The sequence below is a fragment of the Polyergus mexicanus genome, unplaced genomic scaffold (assembly GCF_030449975.1).
Source record: "Polyergus mexicanus isolate NDT 795.1 unplaced genomic scaffold, iyPolMexi1.0 SCAF_3, whole genome shotgun sequence".
Classification (NCBI taxonomy): domain Eukaryota; kingdom Metazoa; phylum Arthropoda; class Insecta; order Hymenoptera; family Formicidae; genus Polyergus; species Polyergus mexicanus.
The window spans coordinates 12,579,874-12,607,237 of record NW_027223323.1 but is presented as its reverse complement, the minus strand read 5'-3'; the positions used below and the strand labels follow the sequence as shown (position 1 = coordinate 12,607,237).

The 27,364-nt window shown below is 30.8% G+C and overlaps 7 protein-coding genes and 1 long non-coding RNA gene across 11 annotated transcripts in view; 4 read left to right on the top strand and 4 right to left on the bottom strand.

The window, feature by feature from the left end:
- Dh44-r1 (Diuretic hormone 44 receptor 1) overlaps window positions 1-1,194 on the bottom strand; it is a 61,010-nt gene extending 59,816 nt beyond the window's left edge. For 2 of the 3 annotated variants that reach the window (XM_070293430.1, XM_070293423.1), the window contains exon 1: window positions 879-1,194. The gene's annotated coding sequence lies outside the window, so the exon portion shown is untranslated. Of the gene's footprint in view, window positions 1-100; window positions 221-878 lie in introns of those variants that run through there. The other variant, XM_070293426.1, reaches the window with a different exon arrangement.
- A 306-nt stretch (window positions 1,195-1,500) lies between these two features.
- Window positions 1,501-7,212, top strand: LOC138931990 (uncharacterized). 2 transcript variants are annotated; one of them, XM_070293421.1, is made up of 6 exons: window positions 1,501-1,887; window positions 2,413-2,455; window positions 2,528-2,598; window positions 2,697-3,717; window positions 4,103-4,193; window positions 6,318-7,212. In XM_070293421.1, the coding sequence occupies exons 1-5, from the start codon at window positions 1,702-1,704 to the stop codon at window positions 4,183-4,185; spliced, it is 1,404 nt and encodes a 467-aa protein (XP_070149522.1). In that variant the 5' UTR covers window positions 1,501-1,701; the 3' UTR covers window positions 4,186-4,193; window positions 6,318-7,212. The 2 variants fall into 2 exon arrangements, with proteins under 2 accessions (XP_070149522.1, XP_070149521.1); XM_070293420.1 differs by having other exon boundaries at window positions 2,413-2,598.
- Snx3 (sorting nexin 3) lies at window positions 5,487-8,365 on the bottom strand. The gene is made up of 4 exons (XM_070293422.1): window positions 7,950-8,365; window positions 7,356-7,451; window positions 7,004-7,128; window positions 5,487-6,400 (listed from the first exon to the last, which is right to left on the bottom strand). Exons 1-4 carry the CDS (start codon window positions 8,112-8,114, stop codon window positions 6,295-6,297), a joined length of 492 nt encoding a protein of 163 aa, XP_070149523.1. The 5' UTR covers window positions 8,115-8,365; the 3' UTR covers window positions 5,487-6,294.
- A 3,060-nt stretch (window positions 8,366-11,425) lies between these two features.
- On the bottom strand, window positions 11,426-14,135 carry LOC138931988 (UPAR/Ly6 domain-containing protein crok). The gene is made up of 3 exons (XM_070293418.1): window positions 13,670-14,135; window positions 12,088-12,255; window positions 11,426-11,832 (listed from the first exon to the last, which is right to left on the bottom strand). Exons 1-3 carry the CDS (start codon window positions 13,740-13,742, stop codon window positions 11,612-11,614), a joined length of 462 nt encoding a protein of 153 aa, XP_070149519.1. The 5' UTR covers window positions 13,743-14,135; the 3' UTR covers window positions 11,426-11,611.
- Window positions 12,665-14,028, top strand: LOC138931989 (uncharacterized). The gene is made up of 2 exons (XR_011446716.1): window positions 12,665-12,814; window positions 13,610-14,028. It is a non-coding gene; the product is annotated as an uncharacterized lncRNA (long non-coding RNA).
- Window positions 14,136-17,195: 3,060 nt separating the features above from the next.
- On the top strand, window positions 17,196-20,190 carry LOC138931698 (uncharacterized). The gene is made up of 3 exons (XM_070292719.1): window positions 17,196-17,253; window positions 17,926-18,057; window positions 19,575-20,190. The coding sequence occupies exons 1-3, from the start codon at window positions 17,196-17,198 to the stop codon at window positions 19,805-19,807; spliced, it is 423 nt and encodes a 140-aa protein (XP_070148820.1). The 3' UTR covers window positions 19,808-20,190.
- A 905-nt stretch (window positions 20,191-21,095) lies between these two features.
- On the top strand, window positions 21,096-24,442 carry LOC138945208 (uncharacterized). The gene is made up of 3 exons (XM_070316563.1): window positions 21,096-21,663; window positions 23,361-23,597; window positions 23,794-24,442. The coding sequence occupies exons 1-3, from the start codon at window positions 21,603-21,605 to the stop codon at window positions 24,036-24,038; spliced, it is 543 nt and encodes a 180-aa protein (XP_070172664.1). The 5' UTR covers window positions 21,096-21,602; the 3' UTR covers window positions 24,039-24,442.
- An 884-nt stretch (window positions 24,443-25,326) lies between these two features.
- Snf (U1 small nuclear ribonucleoprotein A snf) lies at window positions 25,327-26,844 on the bottom strand. The gene is made up of 3 exons (XM_070316700.1): window positions 26,765-26,844; window positions 26,344-26,585; window positions 25,327-26,149 (listed from the first exon to the last, which is right to left on the bottom strand). Exons 2-3 carry the CDS (start codon window positions 26,578-26,580, stop codon window positions 25,691-25,693), a joined length of 696 nt encoding a protein of 231 aa, XP_070172801.1. The 5' UTR covers window positions 26,581-26,585; window positions 26,765-26,844; the 3' UTR covers window positions 25,327-25,690.
- Window positions 26,845-27,364: the final 520 nt, after the last annotated feature.

The following is a 27,364-nucleotide window of genomic DNA, read 5'->3' as shown; positions in this document are numbered from 1 at the left end:
TCACACGAAAATAATCCTCTCGCGGCGATTGTCGCAAAATTTTCACACATTCGATGATATGGAAAATATATTAATATAGCGCCTTCACGAAATCATATACCGATCTCGGTCCCTGTTAAGAAATCACTAATTTAATATGCACATTATCTTGTAACACACAGCTCGTTCTAGTATTATACACCGTTTACGAGCGACATACTTTATCACGGTCACGCCAGAGAGTTTTATCTCCGTCAAATATTAACTATACCAATAAAAGCACCATCTTACGCGTGTCTAATATACTCATCTCGTAAAGAGAAGTGTATCATTATTACACACGTAGCTGGTCAACAAATGAGTTTGCTTATTATAGTATTTTATATATAAATTTCTCATTAAATAGAATTTTCATATATAAATATTTAAAAGATATATTTCACATATACATGTAACGTAAACATTTATTGATAATGTTATCAGTAGTGTATTTTTATTGCATGTACGTGAAAACAAGTCGAAAAAGTATAAAATATTATTTTTCAAGTACACGCGTTTGATAAAAAACAATAAATTATTAAACCTGTCAGAAACATATATCTATTAACTTTTTTGTTCATCTAGATATATATAATATTAAAAAACTTGGAGATTATTTTTATCTATGATTTATATACATGTGTGTGTGTGTGTGTGTGTGTGTGTGTGTGTGTGTGTGTGTGTTTGCGCGCGCGTTTCATGTATATGCACGCCCATACAGCATAAAAGATTGCGGCAACATTTGCCGCAATGTTGCTACAATGTTGCAATGTTATTACAACGTTCTGTACTGTATGGGCGTGTACGTACATACATGAATATAAATAAATGTCAAAAAAAAATTCGTAAGATATAAATACCTGCTAATTTTCTTTCGTTACTGCTGCCAATCACACAAGGGAGACTCCGTTCGAGGTAGACAGAATTTTTGACAAAATTTGTCGAATCGCGGAAAAGAATGTAAAGACTCCTCGCGTAAAAATACCGTGATAATTGAGAGCGAAAAGTTTAGTGATCGCTGAAGTTGCCGAGTTTGCGCGAAACTTTTCGCTCTTGGTGAAGAGAGGCGTGAGATCGACGCGGAAAATGAAAAAATTTTATGTCAACTCGACAACTTAGACGACATAATCATTCAAAGCATCACGATCGCGAAGAAATTTGATATTATCGCGACTCGAGAAGTTGTATAATTGTCAAAATTGTCGAGATCAAGCGCGCGAAACTAATATTTACGTTACCGCCATTTCTTTCCAGAGCGAAAAGGACCATCGGCGCGCGAAAACGGGACAGTATCCACATTTGTTACTAGCAGGAAATGATTGGCTGTCGTTATAGGGAACTTTCGGATACCTAGAAAAGTCCCTCTCCGGTAACCAATCGACGAGCTTATAGAACGACAAATAAAATATTGACGTTAGATGGCAGGGCAAGAGGGAAAAGTAACCAATAAACCAATATCCTGTATATCTCTGATGTTGTGACACTAGTTAAGTGAGAGACGCAAATTTTTTGTAGCGGTTCCGAAACGGCAATTCATATCAATTAAATTGGTTGTAATCGCCAAAAAATAAACATAAATAATACGTAAACAATACCTATGATTGGCGATCACGTTATTGTTAGATTCGTTGCAACGAACGTTCTAATTTTTATTCATGATATGATCGCGAGACGTTAGCTACAATGATGACAACAGATCGTATCGACTTTGCGCTAAGAAAAGGGCAGGATGTCTGCGATGACAACGATGATGATACTAGCCTGGATGATAGTGACGATTTCTTATCCATGCCCCTGCCATCGCTTTCCATGAACAATTCTGTTATAATCGACGAATCCAACAATGAGTTCTTACGTCTCACTGCAATGGCATGTTTCTTTTTTTACATGTAACTAATGTAACTGTGCTCATATCATGCATTTTTTTTGACTTTTATAAAAATCTTGAAAGATTGATTCTGATTTCTTGTATAAAGATGTAATTATATTCTGTCTTGTGTTCTGTAACGCAATAACAGATATAAACAGAATTCTCTGACAAACTGTGCGTTGTAACTTGCGTAGAAATTTATTTAATATTTATTGTATGCTTATTCTGCGAGCTTTGATATGAGATGCTAGTTTAATCAATATAGAAAGAATTTAAATTATATTACGGTCAGATTTATAAAATAATTGGAAAAAAAGTTTAAGTCGAAACAAAATAAATAATATCTATATTCTAATATCTAATAATCATTGATGTAACATACAATATATATATATATATAGAAAAATAATTTAATTAAAATCAAATGTTTTAAATAGAATTTTAATATTGGAGTGCACGTATATCATTTTTACTTGTCGTTATTTATATTACAATTATTATTATGTCATTTATTATTTTTGCAGGTTCGTGCGGTATACTTTTCCTATCTTCATAAATGTTTACTTGGTAATTATATAACTTGTTATAAACAACAAACAGACAATGACATAGCAAGTATTGAAGTAAAAAAATGCGCAGATCAAATGGAACTACATGCAGTTCGATTGGCATTAGAAGCTACTTTGTACAGAGAAAATATGTTAAGAATGGTAAGGAAGTTTAATATTGACAATGGTAATAAAAGAAATGTTAATGAGTTTTATTTAACATTTCAATAATTGATACTGCAATTTGTTTATTTTTGTAGATTGCAGATATAAAATCGCATACTGTCAAAAAAAAAGCATATAAAAAATTGGTAATATTTTTAGAAACATCCAAGGATAAAATTGATGTTGCTGTACAAACAGATGACAGATGGTCAGATTTGCAAGAAGTAGATAATACACAAAATATATATATCATGCCCAACTGTGAGGAGGCGCTAGAAACAGTGCATTCTAGCAATTCTCATACGAGTGAAAATATGAAAAGTATTGATAATGAGATGGATACACATATATTGCAAGAGACTGTAAAAGAAGAATCTAATGATGCTAGTCAGGGAAATAACGATCAGAATGATTTTTCAATGATGGATGATCTTACTACGATTAGAAATGAAGACGAAAATTCACAAGATTCACTACTACAACATATGGAAGATATGTTCTGCGAGAGTGACGACAGTAGTGATATTACAAAATTAATTGAGAAGCATTCTGGTGTTACAAAGGCTAATATTGATAAGGAAATTAATAAGATATGTTTAGAAGCAGATTTGAATCTGTTTGATATACCACAAAATGATAATATACCAAAATCTAAAATAGCAAAAGTAAGTACGAGCAAAGGAAAAGTTAGCTTTAGTCGTTATAAAGAAATGCAAAATAGAAAAGCCAATAAATCAAAGGAAACTAATGGAAATGGAATTGGTGAAAATAAACAAAAACAGAGGTTAAATGCTATTTGGTTTGTGGAACGAGTGCATCAAGTTTCACAACTGAAAGCCAAAATGACTGAATTATCATTGACGAATTATCGTAAGCATGGAAAAATAAAAGAACAATTCCTTGAGTTGTTTGGGGAATGTGAGGAAGAAGAAATGATGCCAGAATCACCAATCTGTATTGAAGATTATTTACCGGCTTGCAAAGAAAGAATAGCGCCTTGGATTGTTAAATATCTAATGCCATTTTACAAAAAGAGAAGAATTAAAGGTCGACAGCTTTTCAAAATTGTTGCAAAGTATATCGCAGACATGCTCATTATAGAAAATACATTTCCAGGTAATCAATCTGTGTCACGTTCTTAGCATAATTAATTATATTTCTTTGCACATATATCTAAGAGTATATACATAATTAATAATGTGTTATTTTAAATGATTATATTGATGTATAATGAACTGAATACCTTGGCATAACACTAGGGCAAAATTTTGTCGAGACAATTCCAAAAGAAAAAAAAGAAAACGGTTTTTATAGAATTTGTTTTACAATACATACATTACTATATAGATTTTATTTTATGCCATTTTCAATTTGGAAATTTTTACTTTATACTACACGTTTCATTTTTCATATTTTTCAAGAAAAAAATAAAGATATTGTAGATAGGGTACATTAAGAAATTATTTTTTAATAACAAAATTGTTTTGTTTGTATATTTCAGAGCAAAAATGTGTCAGCAAGTATATAGAAAGTTATTTCAAGAATAAGAAGTTTATTAAGACTAAACAGGATATATATCTATGAGAACAAAGGTACGTAACATTATCAATTCTACTATACAATCAAAGTTAATGAAAAATATATATTCTAACATATACAATTTTCTTTTGATATAAGCTCTTTTATAATATTATTCAAATTTTTCTAAATTTTATTAAAAAATTGAGTAAAAAATAGAAATAAAGAATTAATTTCTTATATATGAGAACTGTTAAAAAATTATTTCTATATTTCTATTGAAGTTTAAAAATAAAAGAATGAAAAAAAGTTTAGAAATCTAAGAAAAAAGAATGATATGAAGGGACCATAATATCTAAAGGTATCTTAATCTCTTAAACCAGTGATATGTTCAACCAGAACTTTTTTACTTAAAAATTGATATATAAGCTGTGTTTCAAAATTCACTGTTAGAGAGAGAGAGAGAGAGAGAGAGAGTGTGTGTGTGTGTGTGAGTACTGAAAATTTATAATATACATTACATGAACTCCAGAGGACTTCTAGATTTCCAGTGAATTTCGGAACACAGCTTATATTCTGCATCTTCTTAAATTATAGATATGATAAATTGCTAAATGGAATCTAATGCAATTTAAAGCTACATATAAAAAAAAATGGAAAACATAACTAAATACAACTAAATACAATTAATAATTTTACTATGGATTTTAATAAGATACAGTAACGATAAAATAATAAAAATTATATTGAGAGTAAAAATGAAAATGACAATGATGATGATAATTGTAATAATATGTAATATTAATTATTAATAATATATAATATTAATTATTGACTAATTATTTTACACATTACATCACATACATATGCAGAGATTAAAAAAGTATTAAACCAATTCTTATTTGACACATTCAGATAAATACAAAACTAATAATAATCAATTTTTCCTTTTAGTGTTTGAACATTAAGTTATTACAAATGAACTAAATAATAATAATCAAAATAATTAATACAGAATATGTCTATATCATCACATTTCTTTTCAACTGCGAAGTCTTTAATTAATTTTGAGTCGTTTTTTTTTACAAAAATGTTGACTCAAATTGAAAATGCTTATTAAAGGACTTATTAAAAATTAAGCTTTAAAGAAACAAGTATAATAGATATAATAAAATCATTCTTCAATTAGTTTAAAGTAGACTGCATTTTTATAAAATTTTGATTTCGAGTTCTCTCTTTCTTTGAATTATAAAGATATACATTACAAAAAATTGCAATGAATGATTTCTTTAATATTTTTTGTAACTATACTCAAAATTAGCTAAAAAATTCGGAATCCACAAAAAAAGTACTTCTATATATATATATAATGATACTTATATATTCATTTAAAAATCTAATATATGGTATGTAACATATATCGTTATCCAGTAATAATACAATAAATAAGTATGCTTATAAAGCAAATATTACTAATTTTCCAATTTCAAAATTTTATTTTTTCGATACTTTATATAAAAAAGTTTTATTCTAAATTATTTTTCTTCGTTTAAAATCATCTCCTTCTTGGCTGATACTTCCCAGTTATGCTCCCTTTCATATATATTATATAATAACTTGTATATAAAAATATCATTTTTCTCAACTCAAGTCTTATATCTATTCTAGTTGACAACTCACGCATACACATACATAAAATGTTTAACTATATTTAATAAACGATATGTTCTATTACTATTATATGTTATGAAAACAATAGTGCAGTAAAGGGTACATTTCACAGAACATAATTTTTACAAATAATAACATTTTTTTATTTTATTTTTACTTATCTCCTTTGTTATAAACAGTATTATTATAACAATAGACAGAATCAACCTATAGTAACAAGAATGATTTTGCCAATTCGCTATTTATTTATTCCTTATAAAGAGGTACTTAACTATACTTTTCGTGTAATAGAGTAGCAATGTTCAAAGAGTAAACTATATAGAAGTGGATGATTTCCAAATAAGCGACGTGATCTGATATCATACAGCACTGGAAACTTGCTTAGCTTTTGCAAAAGTATAGAAGAATGTTCATGACTTCCAAATAAGATGTCAATATAATGAAAACTTCGAATGTAGAAGGCTTGGTGGAAAAGATATTTGTGATAATTTCTTATATGGTGACTTATGTATTACGTATTTTTCCAGGTACATAGTTCTTGTCTATTACCGGTTCCTGCAGAAACATGTGTAAACATCGTTCATTCTGTGCCAAAGGATGTCCGGCTATTCTGAAATACAGTTACACAATACAATCAGTTACATCCAGACAGACAGAACTGATAGCATTGCAGATTATTGGAGTATATTACAGGTGCAATAGAGTATTATGATTAGAATATTCTTTGATTGATCTTGTTAGAATATGCGATTTAAAAATAATATGTTTTAGGCATTTTCATCAAAATTAAATATAATAAATAAACAACACAAAAATTTATTTTTACAGTCGAATTAAAACAAAATATTAGTTGCAGATATTAATTTTTACTTGTTTGAAAAAGATAACTAATAAAATCTTGTTTTCTTTCTTCTAATATCTTTTTTTTTTTTTTTTTTCCAACTGATATAAGAAATAATATTTAATAAATAAAATGAGTATTTATATTGTATATAAAATTAAAATTACATATATAGAATTACTGTAGATAAAATTCTAAATAATTATCACACACACATATTACATACATATATATATAATATATGTAACTGAAACAAATAGCTATTAATTTTTCTAGCAGATTTATTTTTCGATAGATAGGTCAGGATATTTATATACGTAAAATATTGACTGTGTCATTTCCTATAACGTGTGTGCAAAGCAATATACTCACTTGTTAACAAAAACTTCCAAGCCTTTTCTTCGATCTTCAATAAAATCTTCTTCAAATATGCCATCATCACCACGAAAAGGCATTTGACGCTTCCATGCTTTTCCAGGTAAAGGTGGAACCACGATCTACAATAGCAAATAGTTCTACTATATTGCAATATGTTTTAAACGATATCTATTCAATAAATAATCGTGAATAATTTTATTAAATTGTTGTAAAGTGTCTTACTTAACAGACTTATTAAAATCTTAATATGTTATCATAATATGTTATCTTAGTAATAATCTTTACAATGTCTCATTTATGCTACTTCAAAGAGAGAAGAGAGTAGTACTTGGTTTTAGTAACTAACCTTGCTATCTCTTTCTAATTCATTTCTCAGCCATTCAAAATCACTATATCGTCTTCTTACAGTTGAATCTTTCACTTTAAAGACTGGCAAGTTTGTCTAAAAAAAAAGGTCAAGAGTTGGAAGATTAAAACAGTGTTTTTTTAGTATATACATCTTGATATACATATATAAAATATAAAATAAAGTATAAAAAATAGATGGATTATTTATGATCACTCATATCCATTACATATCTTTGCAATGTTACATTTCCATGCTTTCTATTGCACTGAGTATTATACAGATACACTTTTATAAAATATATAAAAATTAAAATAATGATATGTCAAAGTGATTTGAGAAGACTGCGTCTGCTTTAAAGCACAACGACAAACATATTTCGGCTTTTATCAATACGATAACAGGCACAGCCCACGATATACCCAATCGTTGGACGTAATCAAATTACAGCTGTTCGACGTGAAAATACGCCTGTCTCGTCGTCGCGAATCAAAAGAATCGCGAGTACAAAATTTTATCGCATGCCGGGACGTCCGAGACGGACGTTTAGCATTTATAAAGGAAAATATTTGAGGCGAAGTGGACATCGCTCACCCTCATACGAACTTCATAATCGGTATATCGTTTCTTGCCGACTCCGTGCGTGATCGGATTAATCACGTCGATTTCAAGGAAGTTTGCAGGTGCCGCGTAAGCGTCGTCCAGCGTCTGTTTTTTCACGTTTAAACGTCGTGTAGCGTCTACCGTCGTGTCCGCCATTTCCTATTTTCAATTAAATACGCTCCCGTGCGAGTTTCGCTTCTACAAAACGCTGCCGATATATAGCGGGTATAACGAAGCACCGTCAAATGACAGCACTCGGCAACTTGACACAATTCACTCCTCTCTCTCTCTCTCTCTTTCTCTTTCCCTCTCACTCGTGCATATGTATGTATGTATTACGTCAAAGTATAGTTTTGCATGATAGAAACACACACTTAAAGGCCCATGCACAATCAAAAATATAAGGAACAGGGAGCGAATATTAGAAATAAGGATTGCCTTGACTTTCGTTAAAGTAATTTTCTTATCAATTTTCCAGATTATGTGGTGTGTACATAGCTTATACAAGCTACGTATACATTAAAAAACCTGAAAAATTGAAAAAAAAAAGTTACTTTAACAAAAGTCAAGTCAGTCCTCCACCTCTTATTCGTTCCCTGTTCGTTATATTTTTGATTGTGCATGAACCCTAAGGCCGATATTACATTTGTCGTACGACAAACTTTTCAAGCGCATTGATTAGCTAATTTCTAGAGACTCGAGAAAGTTTCTATTTTGCAGCCAATCAGTATGCTTAAAAAGTTTGTCGTACGACAAATGTAATATCGGCCTTATGGAAGATTCAGATTGCGTCGACATTCGATGTCCAATAAAGAAATTTGTTTTATAGAGTAAGATATATTACTAGCTGAAGTCCCTAGGACTCAATGTCTCTAAATACTCCGTTCAGTCTGGTCATGGTTTCAGCCAATCAGATCACCCCATTGTCCAATTTAAAATACAGGCTGTGGTCGGGAAGCCGTTAGAAACGCTTCGAAGCGTTTGATTGACCAATCAGGACAAAAAAAAGAGTAAAGATTTCTCTATTCTGATTGGTTTAAAGCAACGCTTCGCAGCATCTCTAGCGTCTTCCCGACCGCAGCCACAATTGGCAGATGTGACGGTTCTAATTTTGAATTAAAGATCTTCTCTCTAGTAATAGATGATTCAAAGGCGCTCGTAATTCTCGCTTTTTTTTTAGCAGCGCATGTGCAAAACGTGTTTCGTCAAAGCAACGCACAAAAAAAGTTTCAATTCACTCAAGTGAGTCTGCTGAGAAATAATAAAGTTTATTCAAAAATATAGTTGTTCCAAAACAGCGAAATACAAAATAGAAGATACTAATTAATTCTCTACCCTAATAACACACAGAAAACATTTAGGGAACAACCAGAGGATGTAACACATCCAATACTAATGTTTAATGTATAAATACCTTTGTCAATATTTAAATTATCTCTCTGACGTAAAGGGATATATAACCAGGAGAAAAGGTATAATCAAATATAATTATATATATTTATACTTAATTATATATGGATTCTTTTACATATATATATACAGGGTGTCCCATTTTAATCTCCTCAGGCAAATATCTCAAAAACCAAGCCCGGAAGAGAAAAATGTTTCAGACAAAAGTTGTTTGGTTTCGTGGGGGCCATAAGATGGTACCATTGGTTTGACCTTGGAAAATCATTTGAAGGTCATGTGAAGGTCAACTTTAAAATCTTAAATGGAAACCCCCATTTTTTATTTAGTATTCTTGTAGCTGACATCGAGAGCTTTCCAAAACACTATAATAAAGCTATAAAACTATTTTTTTATTAAGTACTTTTTGAGTTATTTTATATTTTAATCTGACATTTTGATATAAAAAATAAAATATTTCGTAAAATATTCAGTTTTCGATAATTTTACCGTAATACTTCTATGTACAGAATAATAAGACAAATTAATTAGTGCCAAAAAAAAAAAACAAATAATTGTCTAAAAAAAATACATCGTAAATAATTTTCTTAAAAACATTTTTTTTTTTATACTAATTAATTTGTCTCATTATTCTGTACATAGAAGTATTACGGTAAGATTATCGAAAACTAAATATTTTACGAGATATTTAATTTTTTATATCAAAATATGTCAGATTAAAATATAAAATAACTCAAAAAGTACTTAATAAAAAAATACTTTATTATAGTGTTTTGGAAAGCTCTGGATGTCAGCTACAAGAATGCTAAATAAAAAATGGGGGTTTCCATTTAAGATTTTAATGTTGACCTTCACATGACCTTCAAATGATTTTCCAAGGTCAAATCATTGTCACCATCTTATGGCCCCCTCGAAACCAAACAACTTTTGTCTGAAACATTTTTCTCTTCCGGGCTTGGTTTTTGAGATATTTGCCTGAGGAGATTAAAATGGGACATCCTGTATATACAATATATACCGAAAATGTGAAATAAATAATGAAATACTCTTGTTCATAATATGTGTATATGCGTGTGCGCGCACGCGTGCACAAAAAGTTTAAAGTATACCTTTTTATGCAAACAAATCGTATAATCTGCTTATATAAATTTATGAACGAGAGATAAGTGTTACTAATTGTAGATATTTTCCAAAGATATTAAGGACATGTTTTTATAATTTTAAAGCTCAAAAGTTAAAATGACAAGATTTTGTCTAGTATCTTACATTATTATACTGATAATGAGCATGTTTCATAATCAGACATTGAAGAATAAGAACTTTTTCCGAACATACGGATTGAACATTCTTTTAATTGTATATAATAACAGGCACAACATTTTTAATATCGAGAGATATCGGATATTAAATTTTGGTCTAAATACATTTACAAATATGTATGTATTATAATCGTTCGCGTATAGAGTTATTATATAATGAAAAATTATAATAAAATATGAATGCAGATGACTTTCAATACAATTCTACGAAATGTCTTTAAGGAAATTTTATCTTTAAGAGTTCATTTCTTTTTAATCAATATACTTTTTGTTTGTTAATTATAACAATTGTCATTTACAATATATTAAAATTCGTTTAAACAGTTTATTCAGCGTTTACGAGTTTTAAAATCTCAATATCTTATTATATTTATACGTTATATCTCATTGACGAAAGTAAATAGATTTTAAAGATAAACCATATATAAATATAACATAATTTTCACTCCTTCCATAAATTCTACTATTTTATAGATTTATAGAATATTTAACATCTATTTATATATATTATCATCTAGATAATTATATAATATATATCGATGTACATAATTAATTTTCAGTACATTAATAGTTGGACATAACGCAATTTGCTAAGACTACATGAACAACTCTCGAAAAATACTCCGTATATATGTATATAAACTCTGAAGATTTTTTTCTTATTTCTTCTCGATAGATGAAAAATCCTTCACGTTGCTACATGTTCAGCCATTTATATAGTGTAAAATTTTTTTTCTGATCTTTTATTTGATATACGCGCTTTGATATACGTTATTTTCGATAACTATTTGCTGTTCAGACATGAAGTCAGCAAAAGCACGCTTGATATATTAAATCTTTCTACTCTTCTCTAATTATCAGGTTCAGCTCATCATGGTCTTATATATAAACTCTACGGTGGAGAATTTTGATGTCTCTTAATAACGATTAATTCCGTAAAAACGCCAGCAGCATACTGATTAAAGTGCATGAAAGAACGAGGCCTTGAGGCGGCAAAATTCCAGGTCCAGGCGTTGCCGCATTACAATAATCGTTTAAACAGGAGCAAACTTCTTGCCTACCGCCAAAACCACTTCGTTGATAGCACTTGCCCTTATAATTTGATTCGTCCCATCCGCATCCACGAATAACTCGTGTATTAGCTGCTACTGTATAAAGAAAAGAACAAATTTGTTTTATTTTAGATATAGTTTCTGTATGATAATTAAAAAAAAAATGTGGAAATAATATTTTTATATCAATTATGAAAGTTTGTCGGACAAACATAAATCGTATGGAATTTTATAATAGCATGTATCCATAAGGATTAAATTGATTTCCTTAAATTTAGAAACAAATCATGATATATGGATATTAAGTGAATTAAAATTTAACGATATTATTAATGTAATTTTAACACGTACGGCCGTTGACGCTAAACTCGATGACTTGTGTAATTTTGCGGCACATTGTATATTTCGCGCCGTCCCTGAGATCCGAACAATCTATCTTCATAGCGTCTGGAGGAATAAGCTCGGAGCATTGGCTATTATTCTTACTGTTGCACTGATAACATTGTATAGCATCAACACCTGTAAAATATTGCAATCGATTTATTTGTATCTCTTTTACTTCTTTTCATTATAAACGCCCGCGCATACATCATACACATACACACAAGTCAACGTTACTCGTTAAAAAATGTAAACTTGCATTTTGCTTCATATACTCTCGAGATACATTTATTATTTATTTACAAAAATTAGACTTAATTGCAGTTTGCAATTATTAATCGAATTTGTTTTTTTCTTTAATTGAAACAATGACGGAAAATAAGAAAATTTTAAATGTTTCCGTCATACGCGAATAAAATTTAATATTAATAAACTTTATTATTATTTAAATTTTATGTTATTTCACAATTATTATTCGATATTCTATATATTATATATATATATGTTAACTATAATGAATAATTCAACAATATTTGTGTATGTTTCTTTAATTTAGCTTGCCTGTGATGTTATCTCCTTATAAAGTCAATATTATGCGATAACAAGGTTGAAGATCAAAATGGAAAGAAGAGATAACTAGATCGAGAGGCATATTAATTTTAAATCTTGGCTAAAGCCATTTAAACAACGATTTACGGTAACTATAACATCTAACAAAAATAGAGAAATATGCTGTATTCCCTTGAGTTTCTTATTCATCGCGCGCACGCATGGCTTACAAAATTATTAATTTTATGTGGAAAAAAAAATTAAAAGACAATTTGTATACGGAAGGTGTAAACGTTACGGAAAGGGCGCACTACTTTTATCAATCGATCGTTGCATACGTCATCGCATATACGGATATAGTTCATCGAACCCTCGGTAATTGTTATACCCCGTAGAAAAATCAATGCAGCCACGCCAGCTGTGCCCCGGAAAGATATATTCGTACAGTCAGATTGCCTTCGCGGATTCGAATTTTATTTTCACCATAAACTCACGAAAGTACTCGTGAAAAATCATTATTTCTATAAATTTTCGATTCGACACCAACAAAATAACTTGCATTCTTTGCGATCCTCGTACAGTGAACGAGATGCGAGGACGAGATCATTGTGTGAGCAACCGATTCGTAAATCTTGTAAAAATAATTTATATAATTTATGTCTGCCAATAAGATTTTTTTTTTCCCAACATTATGGAGGATAATAATTGAAATTTTCTTTATAATTCGCAGTTGTAAAATATTTATCTCGCAATCATTTTGTCGCGCCCTTTTGTATATCTCATTATTACACCAACATTTATAATGTTCGCTGTGCAACGTCAGTTACAGTTATTGCGTCTTAATTTAAATTGTCATAGTACGTCTTACGAAAATACGCACATTAAGATTATAGCACATATAACACGCCTCGTTTTTAACACATATATATATATGTCCATACAGTGCATCTCGAATCTGGACGTGGAAAACTTATACACTCCCAAACACATTTTCGTCACTTACCGCTATAGCACAAGAATAGAAGGATACTGTATAGAGTGATAACGATAAATCTCGCTCTAAAGGCTCTCTTCATCTTTCTTCTCCTTCCTCCTCTTGGAGCGATTGAAGAATAAACGCTGTTCGCCAAGAAGCTTCACTGATTCTTTCAAGATACCGCAACGTAATCACGGAAAAAAAATAAAGAAAAGATACGAAACAAATATACAAAAGTGTGGAAAGAGAGACAAGGGAAATCAAAACGGACGAGAAGGGGGAAGGAGAAATAGAAACGGGAAGAGAGAGAGAGAGAGAGAGAGAGTGTGTGTGTGTGTGAGAGAAAGAAAGAGAGAAAGAGAGAGAGAGAGAAAGAGAATCAAGAATTGAAAAGGCCTGGAGGTATCATTTGAGACTCGGAGGACTGAGAAAGCACTGCTAATGTACGGCGCTAGCGTGTGGCGCAAGCTCACTAACTCCTAGCCATCGATGTATACAGCACCAGCGAGCGATGCTGAACACGCGATTACGATCGAGGTAGGGAGAGCGAGCGAGGCGAGGTAGCTGACGGTGGGAGGAGATCCATGGAGAATATATACGTCTCATCTACGAATAATTCTAGGATCGAACGATTTTGCTATCGCAATACGAAATCTCCTTCGATTGTATCTGTAATTCTCCGCTATCAGACCTACTAGTGGTTCTGTATTATCGATATTTTTCCGATGATAAAAATTACGCGTCCAACAATTCATTATGGAGAATTATAAATATAATTATAATTAATATAAATATTATATAAATTATATTATATAATATTGTGTAAATATTATATAAATTATAGATATAATTATATATTTTGCGAACTATAAAATTGCCGTTTAAAAAGATCGATGCTATATCCGACGAAATTAGTGTTAATAAAATATATATTATAATGTGTATATATATATATATATATATATATATATATATGTATGTATGTATGTATGTATGTATTACGGGGAAATACGCGTATATATTGTTACATTATTAGAAAATTATGTCGCCGAAATCTTTTGCAATAGAATTTATTAAAATGATGAATGACGAATGAAATTCAAATAAGAATAATAATCTTGTATATTTATCGCTTCTCATCGATATTAATTAAATTTACATAATGCTAGAGTCTCATACCGTGTCGATTTATGTATGCTTATATAACGCGTTTATGCTATTTCAAGGCCATTACACAAGATCTAAGTGCCAATTATCCGTGAAATCAGTCTAGAAAGGATATAAAAAATTGATAATATCCCAAACAGTATGAAAAGGTCAAAAGCAATCCTCTAAAGATGTCTAAAAGATGGTAGGATATCTTTAAATCGTTTTTTAGATGTCTTTTAGGGACACGTTCTGTATGAGGTGTATGAAAGAAAACAGTTGGAAAGTTTTATAAAAGAAAAAGAGAGGGGGGGGGGAAGAAAAATAAGCCGAAGTATTTACGAGAAAATGATCTGATCGCTTTAATAATGCACGTTGGTCATAGAGCGGTGCGAATAATAGAATTTCACCTATTTAATAATAGAAACATTTGACAAACTGAAAAAGAATGTTAAACGTTCTAGAAAGAATTGGCACGAACATATGGGTTAAATACGTAAGGCTGCGGATGATACGGGCAGCTTTACGCTCAAATGGAGACTAAAGTGGTAGTTTGGAGCACGTTGAGTGGATAATGTCCATCTTCCTGTGACACGCTCAACGTCGAAACTGTCACGCTGCTCATGTATTTGCGCGTCGCGTATTCCTACAAAAGTTCCCGTTAAAGTGATACAACAATAATAGAAATATTTTCTCCAATCTTCATCCACGATCTTTCCGATTCTCGTAATGTAAACTGGATGATATGTTATACCTGCCTATCTAATTAATCCGCACGAACCGAACGATCAGATACTTTGCTCGTAACCTTTTCAGTTTATTTTTCTTCTTCTCACTCTTTTTCTTTTACTATCGTAAAAATTTTCAATAATCTCCTTTTATTATCGATTTTTGTATGATTGGCGAAATTGGAGCGAGCGATAGCAGCGAGTTACGCAGCCTTGACAATTTCCTCCAATCTATTTCCACAATTTTATGGAGAATACGCTTGTATCTCATCCCACGAACTCTTCTTAAATTTACCGATTCTTCAATTTGTTTTGATCTTAAATAAAATTTAATTGGCATCTCTTTTCTTACTTTAAACGAGAGAATAAATGAGAAGAATTGCTAGCAATTAAATGAGCTTAACTTGTCTTGTCCACGTATTTCGTATGTAAATGTTTGATATCTACTTTTTTAATCCTTATTCGAAGAACAAGATTGTAGTTTTGGATAATAAAAAAAAAAAAATTCACAAGCGAGATATAATACGGGGCACGGCAAGAGGATATTTGTTAAAAAGTCAGCAGGATGACCGCGACATGTCCCTCGAAGACGTATAATCGCGACTAGTTCCGCTTACATCGCGTTGATGCTCGTTACATGATGATCGTACCATATCTATTTGCTAGTATACGTGCGAATTAATATTAAATAGATCTTTCATATGGCCGGCATTAACGTATTTAGCGTTTTAGCGATTCGCCATCAGTCCCTGACATATTTTTAGCATTTACAATTCGTACCGCCGATATGCTGCTTTGCCATGTTACTTGATGTGTTAATCCATCTAAACGTCGACGACAAAAAAGCAAAATGTTTAAATAATTTACATTTTTTATTTGCATCTAATATAAAATTGAATATATGAATATGATCAATTGTTACACATATTACGTAATATATATTAAAATGACTGAGATTTTTTTCAATGACTCTTAAGATTCGTTTCATATACGATAAAAAAATTCAGGTTTTTTTCTTTTTTTTTTTTTTACTTACTCTCGAGAAATAAAGTCTTGTATTATAGGTCGCATTCGTAAAAAAAAAGCGTGAAAAGTATATCTCAATTTCTATGCGTTGAATAAATAAGTCGATCTTAAATAATAAATTAATTATAATAAATAGAATTATTTATTAATTATTATAAAATTATTTATTGATTATTTATTATTAATAAATTAAATTAATATTGATCTTAAAAGGATAACATCGACTTATTACATTGCCAACTTCGTATCGAAATGTTAAATGTAATTGATAAAGTGTCGGTTGTTTTATGAAATCTAACCCGGCAGGATTTAATTTTCTAATAATTTTACAGTTACTTGTAATTGATTCGTACTATTATTTGGTAAGGAATATCTTGCAGTTACGTAATGCATTATATTAAGACACTTAGTTATGAAACTGATTAATATATATCTATCGAAGAGCGACTAATGCACAATGTGAATTAATTATAAAACTTTTCTTATATAATTTACATATTTTTATTAAGGAAATTTTATTCCCACTGGATTGTATAATAAGCATTTATACATCGTAGAAAAAATTATCAATCGTAAGATATGAATTTTGTTCTTTACAGTAGTTACGTATACCATCGATGTTGTATAGTTCGTATGAAGAATCACAGATTACAATGCAAACAAAATTATGTGTATTGCAAATATTATTAATTCTATGTATTTTTCAGAAAGGTGAGTTTCTTAACCGAGAAAATAATTGACTTTTAAAGTTAATATATGTGTAGTTATATAGAGCGCCTGCCCAGACAGCACACAATATTTATGATAGATATTCATAAATATTTTTTACTATTTATTTTTTGAAATATTATATGAATACTTCATACATATTTTGTATACATTAAGAAAAGAAATCATAAAAACTTTATTCGATATAATATTTTTTCTAATATTTATGGTGAGTAAAAAATAAATATATTTATAATAATATATTGTAAATATTTTTCAATATTTTTATAAATATTTCTATAATATTTATAATAAATCTTTATGATTTGTTAAGTCTAAGATAACAAAAATATTTTGATAAATATTTATGAAATATTCAAATAATTATTATAAATATTTTGTACATATATTTTATATAAATATTGTACGCTGTCTGGATGCGTCTCTCGAAATAGAGGTTTTAAACGATGGCAATATTCGCCAACCGATATTTATTTCCATAGAAAGTTAGGTAATATACATTAACCGATTAATCAGTATATAATTATAATTGTATATTATATCGGAAACCTCTACGTCGAAATAAACAATAGAGACGTTTTTCGGTAATACAGCTTTTTTTTCTCTGATGTAACTGCTACTCCACAACGACCGACGATAATACGGATATAAAAGAATGCAACGCGATCAAATGTTATCAGTGCAGCAGTAAAAAGGATGAAGATTGCACCGTTAACAAAGTACATTTTAAATATCTGAAACTGTGTCCATCGGGTCATCCCTATTGTCGTAAAGCCGTTTACGTATGTGAGTAGACTCGACACTGTAATCACTTAATCGTAAAATGATAGACTTGTAAGCGCGTGCGTGCGAGTTCTATATCATTATCCTAAACGAGAAATTACACGGGGAAAATTTTACAGTATACGAATTACATGAAAAATATATTTCCTTTTATAACACTCATCGTAAAGCTGGAATGTAATGGCATTTTTTAAAGATATTTATTACTATATAAAAATTGTACATTAAGAGTATTTATTTTATTGTTTGTTAACAATTATACATTTACTTATGCATTCAAAAAAATTTGAATAATTGCAATATTTCTTTGTAAAATATAATACATATATACAGGGTGTTCTTAAATCCCTGGGAAAAATTTTGGGCAATGATTTCTTGGATAATTTCTTAAAGAAAAGTTCATATATATTAAGCAGATCGTAAAATATTATTACGTATAATATTATTGAATAAAAATATCGTGATTTCTCTTATATATATATATAATTATATTTTATTATACACATATATATATATACCCATACGGCACCGCAAGATTGCAATAACATTGCAGCAACATTTTTCTGCAAGATTGCAATATTGCAAAAACATTGCGAAATGTTGTTATGATATTGCAGCAACAGTAAAATGTCCGCCTACAGAAATATTGCAATATAATATTGCAGCAACATAACAATATAATATATATGCAATAATGCTTTATGTATATTTATCGACATAATATCCTTAACATATGAAAAAAATAATAAGAAATTAGGCCTATAAGAGTCAGGATCTAGCGTGTATATAGTTTTTCTGTATTATAATAATAACGAAATTATAAAATGTAAATTTTTCAGTACACATTCGACTTCCTTCAGTGACAGAGAATATCTAAGAGAAATAAGAAAAAACTCAATTTGCAATTGCGTAAATTCACAATTTCTTTGTATCCGAAATATTCAGATATCCGGATGCAAAAAGATTGTGGTGAATTTACGCATACAACGAGTTTTTTCACATCTCTCTTGTCTTTATATAATCTCAAAATTTATTTATTAAAATCTGAAGTATCTTTTTTGCATATTAGAATATTATTATCAAATTTTTGATTTTATATAAGAATGTAAACTATTAAAAGAATTCTTAGTCCAATGTCTGAGCCCCTGTATTAGGGTCATATCATACGACTTAAATTAACAAAAATAGTTATTATATCTTTTTAATCTTACTAGCCGCTCTTTGTAAACTTTATATAATCATCATGATTAAAAATTAAATGCGGAATAGATAGCGCAAACATGCGCCGCATAGTGGTAAACGAATAAACTAGCGATTATTGAATACTTTTCTTGTAATATTTTCGGAATGTTGCTGTAACATTGCTAAAGTTATATTGTAAAATAATGTCTTTGCAATATTTCTGCAACATTAAACTGCAATATGCAATATTACAATGTTGCAGCAATGTTGTTGCAAGCTTCAGTGCTGTATGGCTATATGCTAAATATAATAATATTCGGATTCTCTAAAAATTCCAGACTACTTCATGGACACGCACAACGACCTGACGATGCGCGAATGCGCGAAATCGCGAAATAGCAAGAAGGAATGTTATCGAGGACGCTATAGCCGGGATAGTTATCAGCTTATCTGTGAATGCGTGGGTTACGGCTGCAATCGATCTCGACGATGCTCACCCAGTCTCGCGATCTACTTTCTATGTACGCTCTCCGTGATTGTCTATTACTTTATTATCAGGCACGATGCGTGACCCAAATTGATTGTAAAATGTTTCAAAATACGTTCTTATCGCGCGCGAGACGAATCCTGATATACTATAAGTTATATCGCGCTCTTCTTGCGTATGTCCGCGGCTATGCGTGTGTGCGTGTAAGTTTATGTATGTATGCGGATCCCATTATAATTATCTTTCGTAATATTAGTGGAAAAGAAATATTGAGAAATATGCTATGCGAAATACAGTATAATATATGCGTTCATATAATCGTTTAAGATTTATCATAAAAATATTAATAAAATAGATAAGTATAATAACGTGAAAAGCAAAATAAAAAGAGATGGCAAATCTGCGTGTTTCATATTCCGTATATGCTATCATCGTTGCATTATTCGAATTACTAATATTATAATAAAAATAATCGATATATGGTCGCTGTTTTATTGAAAAATAGGAATTCATATCGTCCCTTCGTATCATCCCATAATTTGACCGAGCGTTGTTTCAGGAAGTAACAAGTAACACGGGATATACGAGCGCGACGCAGTAGCTTCCGTTTTGTCAATCACGATATATAGACGCAACGAGATAGATTATATAACGACGAAGAGAGAGAGAGAGAGAGAGACAAAGATGGCAAAATGGCAAGAGATGTCATCGAGCGACAAGGTCGCGAGGGACAATAGAAAGCAAGTTGCCGAGGGGGGGAAAAAAAAAGGAAAAATATGCCGCGAAAAAAAATAAATGCCTCTTCTCTTCCTCGGCATGAGATTCTCTTCCCGATCGCCACGTAAAGTGAAAACTGCGGAGTAGACAGACGGCGTCAAATCGGCGTCGTCGCGACGACGCCAACGACAACGGCGACCCGGATAGGACGATGGGCGCCACAACGGCGGGCATCTCTCCCTCCTGTTCGCCTTATCCTTGTAATAACCCTCGGCCTTATTTCACATGTCCCATTGAACGCGTATCGACTGCGATTAATGGCGATTTTTTTGTAGATCTGAGACAGGGTTGTACCGTGGATTTTAAAATTATATTGTATTTATATGAATTGTCTATACGCGATATTCATATGGACTTTTTTATTCATACAAACGTGTAAACTATTATAAATTAGAAATAATATTAATATAACGTAATATGATACAATAATATATATTTATATATATTTTTTCTTTCTTATTAGTATAAAATATTAGTTTGTTAATTTCGACTTAATAAGATGTTACTGGAATTCTAAAACAAAATCGGAAGAGAATAATGTTATCGAGCGTAATGTAAATTTTTCCTTTCTCGCGACACTTTATAAATCTCTAGGAGAACTAAAATTATTGTGTAAGAGAGAGGAGAGAGCATCGTGACAATGACTAATATCATTGAACACGCGCGTGTACAATAATAGATACCCGGAGTGCCTCGCTAATGCTGCGCGTGACTTAGCGCGAGACACTATCGTGTCCCTTGATATGCGTAGAAGAAAATGAATCCCACGCCCTGCCAATAAGGGAGAGGGATCCAAAGAAAGGGAAAGAGCGAAAGGGCGAGATCTATTACGTGTCGTGCGCGTTACGGGGCGAAGCTTGGCGAACGGTGGTGAATAAAATATCGTGGAAGGAATATCGTGGGGTAGGAGAGAGAAAATAGGGGGAGGCGAATAACGCAGCGTGGAGAACGGAAAGCTCGCGGGGTCGTACTCGCGATCGGTCTGTCTACACGACGACAAAGGTTCTCTCTCTCTCTCTCTCACGAAGAACGCTACCCCCCTCGGAGCGTACAGTTTGTTTCTATTTTATCGTGTGAAGGCGAAAGTTATCGAAGAAACGAGATGCATCGAAGGATCACTATATTGCTCATCGCTTCAGCGCTCCTTGTGGCGGTTCATTCAGGTGATGTATCTTACTATATCAATCTATCTGTAAATAATACGCTGTATAAAATATCAAATCCAAGAATCAAATTTTTTTTCGAGTAAAAATGAACGCTCGTACGTTAATTGTTTAATTAATTGAACGAACATCTTTGTTCAACCCTTGTTTAGGGATATTTTTATTTTTATTTATTTATTTTTTTTTATCAACGAGCGATATATGAGAAACAAGCAGCGATAACGTTACAACTATAATTTATCGAAAATTTAGCTTCGCGCAATATAAATGTTTATTATAAAATAGAGGGTAAAACTTTCATCTAATAAAAATTTTGTTTAGAAAATTTTTTTTCAAAATGATAATAAGTATATAAAAATGGAGATACCTCCCCCCTTAAAAGAAAATATTATCGTCATTCGTAGAAATAATACATAAAATTGAAATAGCTATTATATAAATAATGCAATATTAATAATTAATATTATCGAGATATCGTTGTGGAGATTGTTTGATAAGTTTGACAATATCATTTATGATTATATGTAATCTATGATTTTTATACAAGATTCTGACTATATGTGTGTGGTGTGTGTGTGTGTGTGTGTGATTAATATATTAAAATTAATTAAAATTAATTATGATATCTGAATTTCAGATATCTGAGATCTTTTTATTTACATGAAAAGAAGAAAACACACATAAAAAAAAATTAATTCTAATAATCCGATTAAAATTGTATCCTTTTGTATTATTACATGAAACAAAAATCAATGAAATTATAGAGAGCGCATACACATATTTACAATTTTGTTTGTCTGTCTGTCTAGTGTCATATTTTTCTTTGTTCTCGTACTTGTCGAAACATCGCAAGAGAAAGAGAGAAAGATTGCGTGCGAGAGAGTAAACTATATACAATATATACATTGCCCTACAGTTAAGGGATGAAGCGTCGCGACATTTGGCGCCACTTTGGCACTTTGCGACTTAAATAATAACAACCCCAATATAACATCGGTCGACGCGTATAATAGTCCATTTACACACACACACATTTTGTGTGTATGTATGTGTATATATATATATGAAATTATTAATGGTTTAAAAAAAAACTTTCCAACAAAAGTCGAACAACTTTCTTCTCCGAAAGTGAATAATAATCAAAAAAATTATATATTTCGAAGATAAAATACGGAGTTGCTTGTATAGACTTATTTGCAAGAAAGAGATCTTTTCTTTCTTTTGTTAAGGGAGCATATCCGTTTGAATCTTCGAAAAATGAATAAATTTTCTAGATTTTTTTCCAGCGCAACGATTCGATAAAACTTTTTTTTTTTTTTTACGATATTAATACACTATTTTGAAGTACTTAAATAAAAATTTTCAGCATAAATTTTTTTTTTTTTTTTTTTTTAGAGATTATGCGAATATTTGCAGATTTATATATTTTCATGGTGTGTATAAAATTATTCGTTTATCATATCTAAAATCAAAAACACAATTTTTTTTTTCTTATTAAACATATTAATAGCTATCTGCTATCCGAGAGTTTTTAAAAAAATTTTTAATAATAGAAAAATGGCGGTATGTTGAAAAAAAGTTTTCATACGCGGAAAAAAAATGCTGTTGCTTCAATTGAAGTCTACGTCACGGGCTGCCAATAAACATGCATTAGTTCATTCAATAATATTTTTATTGAATCTATTTCTTATCGGCAGATCGGGTGCTAAAATGCTACATGTGCACCTCGCTGTCGGAAAAAGGTTGCGGTTCCGCTTTCAACAGCTCGTTACAACCGGTAGAATGCACCGTTAAGAAGATATTGGAATGGCAGAGAGATCTTCAGCAGCATAGGATCCTCAGTAAGATCGTGAGCCTTTTTGGGATCGACGAAGCGCTACAGCATTCTCCGAGAACTCCTCAGGACATGGCTTGCGCCAAAATGGTTCTTAACGGCAAGTTGTCTCTGCCCGTACAGCACAGAACATTGCAGCAACATTGCAGCAATATTGCAACATTATAATAGCAACATTGCGGCAATGTTGCTGCAATATTGCTGCAATGTTCTGTGTTGTATGGGTGAAAATGTTTATACGTATAGGGATGTTTCTAGGACAATTAACGTTAAGAGTGCCATGTATTTTTTTACAGTGGATAAAGTCGTGAATCAAGAAGTGATCGTAAGAATGTGCCAAACAGCCAAAACGGATCTCATTGATCCTTGTAAGGTGATGGACGGAAAAATACAGAAGGATCAATTAGGCAACATGGAGCACTGCGAGCTCTGTCCCAAAGATGCCTGCAATGGCACGACAATTGTATCTCCTGAAATATTTTATGCACTTCTGTCGCTTCTCGGCTCTCTCATTCACGTTGCTTTTTATCATTGGGCGTAACCGTTCGCGTTTCACTATTTCTCACGCATTCCTCTTAAAAAAAAAAAAAAAAAAAAAAAAATGCCGTATAATAGATAATAATCATTCGACATCAGATATCATGCATATTCGTTATATATAATTGTAATTCAATAATAATGTCTTCCACATGATTAGTACATACACGTATGTATACTAATAATGGAGACGAGTATATATATATATATTTTATTTATCATTACTTATATATATTTAATAACGCGCTATGTTGAACTATGCAAGCGTTGCAGGAATGATTACGATGCAATATATGGGTTCATCGCAAGAACCGCGAACGCTGGAAAGAACTTATTTAACTATATATTTGTATTTCGTGTATACTCGGGGTCGAATTCATATTATGCTTATATATATATATATATATATATATATATATATATATATATATATATATATTATATACATCATATATATTAAACATATAAGCTCTGTGTTCACGCCTTCCAAAAAAAAAAGCGAATTTTCTCTAGCATTATTTACAGTGAATTCCTAAATAATTCTTCTCTAGTAAATATTTTGGATGGCGAATCACGTCGTTTATTACACATTTTTCTAATTTTCTATATATCAATATCTTTAAACGCCAATATTGTCTTTTTACTCGAAAAAGAGAGAACGAATGCTCTATATTTGTACGTACAAATACTTTCTCATTTTTTGCTTCCAAATTATATAATATTGTATCGCATATTTACAGAGAGAGAAAGGGGAAAAAATAATGTGTGCGATTAACATTATAAAAACATATATATATTTTTATGAAAGAAATATATTTTCGACACTCTCGACCAACGTGCCAATCTGGTCTAACTATGTTATCTTCGCAAGCGACAAGTCTAAGTTTTACATGGGACAAGATAAAGGCTTATTGCATACATCGAAACTATATAAATATAAAAAAGGCAATAAAATATATATAGTATCAAAATATAAATTAATCCCCGAGATATTCCTCCATTTCTCGAAGATATTCTTGAAGATAAATTATTTTTACACACAAATCTCTACTACCTATGATTTTATTATATGCATTTTTAATAACTACACATATGTATATATAAGTTCATAAATAAGTTAAACATCACTCAAATTGAAACTCATTTCATTGAAAGTTATCACTTCTGATCGAAACTAAACTTATATTTTGTTAAATAATTATTTTAAAAATACAATGCATTATAAATAGGAGTGAAGGAAGAAATAATTATTTTACATTTTGCTTTAATAATTTGACTCTTCATATATATTTTATATATCTGATTTTCAAATGGAGTACAGATGGTTAATGAAAAAATATTCCAACATATCATTATCATATACAAAATTTCAAAAATTTATTAAATTTCTTAGATATATTTTTTGAGAATTGCAATGTCTTTAATATGGCAGAATCTGTCACACAGTATATACACGCTTAACACGATTATTGAAAGATCGACTGTAAAATAAACGTTGTTAAGCAAAATACTTGTCATTGCATAGTATTGTGAATGAGATGATCAATATCAATAGCTACATTCACTTTATACAAATGCGCAATTCAGTTTATATATTTTACTTACAGTCTATCATAATATTCTATCACACAAACAATATAAAAAAAAAAGTCAAGTTTATTTTTTTGCAAATGATATTTTCATTGCATGGGAAGGTGTGATTTTGAAACCTTGAAGAGCATCTTTTGCTGCTCCAGATTGGACTTCATTTTCAAATTCGACAAAAGCGATATCGTGTCGATTAGGTACCAATCGCACTTCTTTAAAGCCTGGAAATTGGTTGAACAGCATCGATAACATCATTTCACTTGTCTCATCTGGTAGATTTGTTAAGAATAATATTTGATTTGGTGGTTGTTCAGGAACAGCTGTATTGACGACTCCTGGATGCTGAGGTACACTAGCATGATATCCAACTTGCTGCGAATGCTTTGCCTGCTCTTTTGCACGTTTTTTGGCACGTTTGGCTTCCTCGTCTGCCGCTGGAATAACTCGTTTTGGTTTCTTTGGTCGTTCTGCAAAGGTACCCTTCATTTTGGCTATTACATCGCTGTCAGTTTTAGCATACTGTATCCTCTACAAATTAAAAAATGCAAAAATTATTTTTATATTTTAAAATACACATATCCAAAATAGAAACATTGGTGTTAAGCTCCAGAATACATACATAAATGATAACGTATATATTATAATGCAAATATAAAAATAAAAATAATATAATATAGACAAAAAACACTGAACGCAGAAAAACAGTTCTGTATGATTCTTACCATCGGTTTGTCATAAAAAGGAAATCCTTGCATAGATCTCAAAGCATTTGTCGCACTCGCGATTTCCTTGAAGATAACGAAAGCCTGTCCACGCATTTTGAGTGTTTTTAAAGCCACAATATCCAAAATTTGACCAAATTGAGAAAAGATGGCATATAATGACTTTTTCAGTTCCTCCTTTTTTATTTTTTCATTTAAATTATTGATATAAATGGTATTGTTCGGGCGAATATCCATTTTCACTAAAACTTACAAATGTTATATATCTGTTATAGACAAAAATAATGCGTAAAGTAAATAAAAACACGCCAAATTTTAACTGGTTGATAAAAACTATATGTATATCTCAATAAAGCGTTAATAGAGCAAACGTAGCTGATAAAATGAATATATTTTATAATATATTTATAAGTGACCTTACGTGTTAAAATATTTGTATATTAATTTCTCGATCGGGTTTGAAATAAAAATGGTATACACGTAAGGTTACGTTGTTCTAAAGGTTATGCGGTTGTTTGAAGCATAGATATAATAAAAATAGATGAAACGCATATGATAGAAATGTGTCGAACGTATCGATTGGCTATCGGCTAGAGACTTTCTTTTGAAGATAAAGCGTGTTTTACACGATTTTTATTAGCTATCAAGAAACTAGTTATTTTCGATGAAAAAATTTCTAATAACTCTATGGCCCGTATCTATAGCCGGTTCTTACTTCGAAACTGCCTTAAGCGGCGTTTACAATAGAGATTTTAAGTCTTAAGCCTTAAGAAATTGACCAATCACAGTCGAGTATTCTTCTCATACATGACTGTGATTGGTCAATTTCTTAATACTTAGGGCTTAAAATCTCTATTGTAGACGCCGCATAATACGGGCATAAGACATTATTACTTAAGACGGTCTTGAAATAAGAAGTGAATTTGATCATTGATTGGTCCATTTCCTTACGCATAACGAAATTGACCAATCAATTTCCTTATGCTTATAATTATGCGTTTATGCAAAAATGTGTACTCTT